Source organism: Atta colombica, unplaced genomic scaffold, assembly GCF_001594045.1.
Source record: "Atta colombica isolate Treedump-2 unplaced genomic scaffold, Acol1.0 scaffold126, whole genome shotgun sequence".
In the NCBI taxonomy this organism is placed as follows: Eukaryota; Metazoa; Arthropoda; class Insecta; order Hymenoptera; family Formicidae; genus Atta; species Atta colombica.
Genome location: NW_017259213.1, coordinates 1,169,884 through 1,177,144, shown reverse-complemented (window position 1 = coordinate 1,177,144; position 7,261 = coordinate 1,169,884). Strand labels below are relative to the sequence as shown.

General features: G+C 37.1%; 1 protein-coding gene across 1 annotated transcript in view; it reads right to left on the bottom strand.

Moving 5' to 3' along the window:
• The window catches only part of LOC108694904 (box A-binding factor-like), a 39,988-nt gene that overhangs the window by 2,052 nt on the left and 30,675 nt on the right, over positions 1-7,261 (bottom strand). The window contains exon 5 of the mRNA XM_018204601.1: positions 4,166-4,320. Within this exon, the coding sequence (XP_018060090.1) occupies positions 4,166-4,320 (155 nt within the window). The remainder of the gene's footprint in view (positions 1-4,165; positions 4,321-7,261) is intronic.

The window sequence follows — 7,261 nt, the reverse complement described above, 5'->3', positions numbered from 1 at the left end:
TTGTTGAACGTACATATTAAAAAAATATGTATATATAAAATACACTCACATATATGAATATATGTATATATAAGAAATATTATTCTTCCGTATAAAGAATTACTGCAATTTCTGTAAATATTATTTATTTAATTCTGGAAGTCTAATTATTTTTTACGTGTCACATTTAATCCATAACAATTAGAATAAAATTTCATATTTTTTCAATACATCAAAATCGGAAAGTATTATACATGAGCCAATTCTAAGACTATAATTGCTCGTCTCCAAGTTGTTCTCCTATTTGTTTGGTTTCTACTTCGCCTTGACGGCAGATCCTCATTTCGCAAAAGTCATCTTCTCTATCGCGCAATAGGGTGCTGAAATCTGTTAGGCGCGATATTCGCGGATATTGCGTATCAACGCGAACGAAACGAGCCTCCGAGAGAGCGAGAAAGACGAATCTATGTCACGGTTGGCGCAACAGACAGAGAACGATCCCATTATAGCAGTATGTTTGCACAACGACACCCCCTTCAGAAGCAGTGAGTGAGTGAGTGAGTGAGTGAGTGAGTGAGTGAGTGAGTGAGTGAGTGAGTGAGTGAGAGAGAGAGAGAGAGAGAGAGAGAGAGAGAGAAAGAGAGAGAGAGAGTCATCCCCAAAAACCAACCAAACAGGCCACGATGGCATCCAGAGACCCCCGGGGGCAACCACCGACGGTTTCATGCCTGTACACACGAGAGACCGTCGGTGAGGCCGAGGTGCAAATTGCGCCACCATCTGGTTTACATCCAGCGAACGGAAAACCACCCCAGTAGCCAGGGGGGAGGGAGGCGGAGCAGCTGCGTTGACACTCTGTTATGACAAATATATTTTCTTATTTGTACTATTAATATGACCCTACTGACGATACCCATCCGGGAACGTGTCATCGTCCAGCACGCAGGATTGATGGAGAAAACAGCACGCGAGAGCCACGGACGTTGTTTGCTAATGCGAACGTGATGAACGTTCTGCTCGCGCTGCATGTGTTGTTAATGTTTACTTTATTTCACACCGTGAAATATCGTGAAAATATCAATGTGATAATTGTGAAAATTTAATGTATCTTTTTTACCTTATTTATTTTAAAACATGGTATAAAATGCGATAAATCATTCAAATGTAATCAGTTGATAAATGTACGTATAAATTGCTTCAAAACTGTAATTAAAAAATAGAATAGAATATTTCCAACATGTAAGATATTTTACATTAATGGTCTCTCTATTCTCTAAAATCTTTAAATGAAATCTAATTCTGAAGAGTGACAATTGAGTAAAAATTGAATCAGTATTGAAAAAAAGATTCAATTTTTAAGCGTTCACTCTTTAGAGTTAGATTCCAAAGATTTTAGAGGGTTCTTATTATATTTCGACATAGATTTTCGATTATAAAATATCGCAAGGCAAAAAATCCCGTGTAATAAACGATCGAAGAATTTTGCAATAGTTCTAGCCACGCAGAACCGTCGTGTGCGATTGAATTGCCTAGCTATTTCTTTTTTCCTATCGACGAGACAATATTTTCCGATTCGTCCTCGGGTCGTAAGTGATAAACGAACGGCGATGAACGCGGAACTCATTCAGCGATGTGTTGCATCGCATCGGTCGCGTTGCACGCAGCTGCGTGGTTCTCTCGACGAGAGAGAAGCTCGTATAGAGCTCTAGCGAATGAGACAGAGCCGGGGGTTATAATCCAGGAACAAATCAACGATATGTTGTACCTCGCACGCCGCGCTACCATGTGTACCTCTATCCATACACACACCTATGGCCCTGCATCAGACTTCTGCTCCCTAGCCATCTTCCAGCCTCTGAACTCTTCCCCTGCCTTTAAAACTTTCAGATAGCATCCCTCCTCCAGATATTATTCGTTCGCATAGAGACCCTACATGCACAGTCGTTCGTATACGATATATACATCCTGCGTATACATCGATTGCATTCCCTTCGCTATGCTACACGTAGGTATACACACACGTGTTTCGTGTATGCGATACACCCTTTTGCAGTTGCGTCGCCATTCACAGCGGCTTAACTTCACGCGGAAACTTCACTTCCCAGGACTCAATTTCCACGCTTCTGTCCTACATATTTTACGATTCCAGTTACGATACTGCGATATTTGCGCGAAAGAATCATCGGTAACTCAAACGGACTCAAATAACAGAAATGCACTGGATTATGAGCGAAATCTATTAAGTAAAGATACAAAAGAAGTTTAAAGACTTATAAAAAAGATTATATATGAAAATCCATAGATATACGGATATGTACGTAAAAGAAATATTAAGCTACTGGAATCGTAAAATACACAGGATAGTAGCGTGGAAAGTGGATTGAGGTTTGAGAAGTTAAATCGCCGTGAATGGCAACTGCAATCAAAAATCTAACAAGTTTATTAACCTTTAGTATATATGATTGTATAGGAGAATTACATGATTCGTGTCTTGCGTTTATTTCTTTTCTTTAAAATACTAGGAGCACTTGGCTAAATAATGATCTTTATTTTTTTTTTTAAGTACCACACATAATTTAATAAAGATAATATTAAGTGCCGGCAAGAGTGACGAGAAATGAGAAACCTCATTTACATCTCGTTTCCGTTGTAGATATATATCTCTATCGTATATTATCTTGTAGAAGAAATATTTTCTCATAAAATTTGTGTTGACTTATGTTTTACGAAGCTACATGGAAAGAATGATTTTGCTGAAATATCTAAAAATTTAATTAATTCAAGTTCTGACAAGTAATTTTGTTAAACCAAAATAATTATGTAGGATGCTCAAACTGATTGTCAGAATGTCAAAACTTTTTGCAGCATTGTTCATCATGTTTGAGATTTCTACGTAATTGTTTAGACGGTTCAAAAAAATTACTTTCAAATTTATATCTAGCTAAATTTTTAGAAACTTCCGGATTTTTATAAGATAAAGCCGGATTTTGCAATATATATTTCACTCTTAAAAATTTTATAATAAATAAAATAATTTGTTCCTCAACTCAAATGAGGAACTGTGTTTTGTCTGTGTGTAGAAATATTTCGTGTATGAAACCTTTTCGTCTTCTTTTTTTTACGAAATTGTGAAGGCGTGTACAGAATTCGATTTTGCAATTTGATTCTTGAAACATTATAATAAATAAAATTATCTGCACCTCAACTGCATTGTAGCAAATCAAGTGAAATATCAGAATGAATTTTTATTTTACTCTTTTTTTCCAAAAAAAAACTATACACTTCTTCAGACGACTTTCCTAATTACGAATATCGCAATTATATTTTCTTAATATTTTAATCGTAATTTAGGATAAGAAAAATCTTCGACAGAGGTCTCGTGACTTCTGCCGGCCTTTAAAGTATATGTAAGAATCACTTTAATAATTTTTATATACCTGTAAAAATGATGACTGGAAAATCGTGTATACTAATAATTAATACAGAAACATAACGTATAATGTAAGTAAATGTAATTTTGAATATATTCAAATATTCAATTCTTCGGAACTTTTTGATTAATAACCTTATTTTTTCTATTCGCGTATTACGAAACTTTTCTCTGTGTGTTACATCTAAACAACGGGGGTTGGCGACGTAATTGAAGCTCAGTATTCGAGGCACAAGAAGAACCGCGCGATCGTGACTTGGTAACGCCCCGCCGCGAAATAAAGATGTCACGGAACCGCAATAAAAGCGTCAACGAGCTCGTCGGCACATCTATCAATGTACGAGCTGCGGGGCTGGGACAATGGCGAAATGGAAGGACGTAGGGCGCGAACATCGCGCTGTGTAAATATCTTAAATCTCGCCCGCGATTGCCGAAGCACGAAACGCGTTCCCGTCCGTCTCTCTCATTCCTTTTTCCCGCTTCTCTTCCCCGCTCTCTCGTTTTCGTTGCGTATCACTTTTTACTTTGTGCAATTTGACGCGCAAAGAATGTAATGACTTTAAACGTTAAGTTAACATACCGTCCGCGAAATCGACGATGACAATCTCGTGAAGAGCGCGATTTACTCGCTGAAAGTTCAGAGGACCTTTCCGTCTGCCTCCATTATTATTTCTACACTGTTGACAATGATATTTTAGAAGCTATAAAATCTGCGAGTAGGACGAGAAGGAAAAATATGAAAAAAAGAATAATTACCTGGACTCGCGACTCTGGCAGGTTGATCTTAAGGGCAACCTCCTCTCGCATAAAGATGTCCGGATATCTCGTTTTCGAGAATAGTCCCTCCAACACATCCAGCTGAGCTCTGGTGAAGGTTGTCCTCTCGCGACGTTGCTTGCGTTGATTCATTCCTGCAACATGAGGGAAGGAAGCGCTCGTTATTAATTATTACGTTTATAAGTCTCAGCGAGAAATTTTCTTTTGGCATGTATCTGATTCGCATTACTACGTTACGCTCTCAAAACTACTCTACGCAGCGTTCAAAAGGAATAATTAAAAAGTTTAGCCAATTACCGAATCGATTTCAATCTATTAAATCAGAGCTGAGATTAATTGCACATTTCGGATGGATTTCGTTGTCAACGCTTACTGTCTTCCTCTTGCCGCTCGTATCTTAGCAACAAACTGCCGAATGTTTATAAATAAAGCGCGTGACCGACGTGACGTCCATATATGTCCAAAATATAAATCAATTCATTTCTGTGGTTATTTTCAAAGTAAACAACAGCTATATTAATGTATATGTACATTTAATAAATAATAAAAATTTGGGTAAAATTTAATAAATTTAATTTTCTTGAGTTAAATTGTTTAACTCCATTATTTTAATGAAATTAACACACTGAATATGAGTAGTAATAAATCCATAGAAATGATTAGGAAAAAGGAAAGAACTCAAATTGGATACAATTTGACATTATGGTTAGGTTCGCTTTAGCGCTTACCACGCTTTGAACGATATTTCATCTTTGTTGTTTATTAAGTATTAAATATTAAACAAGGATAATTGATGCTCACAAGCGCTATAAGCGTTAAAACGAACGCAGCTTGTAAATTAACAGTGAATTGTATGATAGATGCCTCAGCCACTCCTCAATTACAAGTAGCTTATTAGAAATTTTCCTTTTTTAATAATTTCAGATTAATAGTTGAAAATATTTTTGTTATCTAACACTACATTAGCAATAAAAAGATTTTCAATTCTTAGTCTAAAAAGTACTTAAACAAAAAGTTCTAACTAGTTGTATAAGGCTCAAAATTCTTATAATTCTTAGAAATTGAATTGAATTCTATGGAGTTTATAAACATTCGGCGGCTCATTTCTAAGATACGAATAAGGAAGTATAGTATCGACAATGAAATCGATTACAAATTAAATCAATCAATGATTTCGTAAATGGTTTTATGGTTTTTCACAAAATGCGGTAATTGAAAGAGGAAGAAACGGAAGTTGTAACCATCAGAGAAACTATACCGTTATCGCGAAACAAGATTCGATATTGAAATCTCAATACGTTCGCACAGAACGACGCCGATGTCTTCAAATATGGAACGCTTGTGACATCGATGTCTTGTACGAAGACGGGGGTTGTTGCCGTGCCTGGTTGCCTCGTAGGATGGCAAAGGGGGTTTGACGCGGAGGGGCGTGAGCGTTGCGAGGTCGCGATAGCGTAATTTTGAACAGCTCCCCCCTACAGCCCACCCCACGCTACCTTCCTCGTGCCATCGAGCCTCGCTTGGCTCGTTTCGGGACCCACGTAATCCGCTTATGAGGGGGTCACGGGGGTGCCGGTGAGGGGGACAGAAAGAGAGAGAGAGAGAGAGAGAGAGAGAGAGAGAGAGAGAGAGGGAATACACCCCGGAATACACGAGCATCCAGAGGACCAAAGTCGCGGTTCGCTCCCAGCTGCCGTTGAAAACGACGATGCTGGTCCTTGACAAGCATGCCGACGAGTATATACAGTTCGTCCTCGTCGCGAACCAATAAAAAGGAGCGACTGGAAAACTGCGCCTCGCTAGTGTCTCCGGGTTGGAGGCCGGATCGTAAAGTCGCAGGCGGAATGGTGGAATTCGGAGTCCGGAGGATTCGCGATTGGCCACGCGAAGTATTTTTATGCGCTGAATTTTCGTGTTGTTCTGCGCAGAGAACTTATGATATTAACAAGAAAAAAAACAAGAAGGCAAAAGGCAGAAGTAGTCGCCAATCAAGATGCGCTCTATTCTATACGAATATTAAATTGTAAATTTTTTTTTTCCAAAGCAAAAGTTTCATCCAATTTCATAGTAGCGAATGACCGACGGTCATACGAGTTGAATAATTGAGAGAATAGGGTCATTCATGAGAGACTGGTGAAGCCCCGCCTCGTAGAGTAAGTATACGTCTATAATCGTCCTGTTAAGACTTGGAAGACACGCGAGGCAGCTGTTTTCAAGACGATCAATGCTTTCTCTTTCTCCTTTTCCATTCCTCTTGTCCGCCATACTTGAAAGATCCTCCACTCACTGAATACAATAAAAAAAAAAAGTTACACCAGAGATCGAGATGCAAAAAAGAGAAAGTTCGTGTCAGCAGCAGAGATATGATGCAGAACAAAAAGCAGAATAGCGATTTAAAGACGCGAAGTAGCATACCGAGAAAAAAATAAGCTTCCGAAAGAACTCTTAGAAACTGTATATAAACATATGTGACAAACATAAAGAATAATCGCGATAAGTACAAAGAATAATATTACAACAAAAATAATTGAAGTAAAACCGATTATGAAAGAAAAAATTTAATTGAATGGCTATATAGTAATTAGAGAAATTAAATTAACTTTATAATCTGTACTCCATAGCAAGAAAAGTTTTCTATGTCACATGTTGTAACTGTTGTTTATTTATACAATATAATATTAAAAAATATATGTGTACACTGCTAGATATCGAAGAAATAATGTAACCCAATTTCTTGAATTAAATAGCATTTTTGTTATTATTGATGCTTACACTTTGTGTATCAAAATGTAAATCTATCTATTTCTGATGTTATACTTTCAAAGTAAATAACGTTAAAATTAACGCATGAACTTAGTAAATAATCAATTAAATTTGAGTCCAATTTAATACATTTTCTTAAATTAAATTGTTTAATAATTGAGCTGAATAAGATTTATTCCACAGAGTAAATCAATTAATATTATAATGTGTGCCAATAAAAGCTGACAGGTATCCGTGCGTAATCATTCTGTTATGAATAATATAACGTAATATAAACTGAAGAGTAAAATAAACGTTTCGATTCTCCTCAGT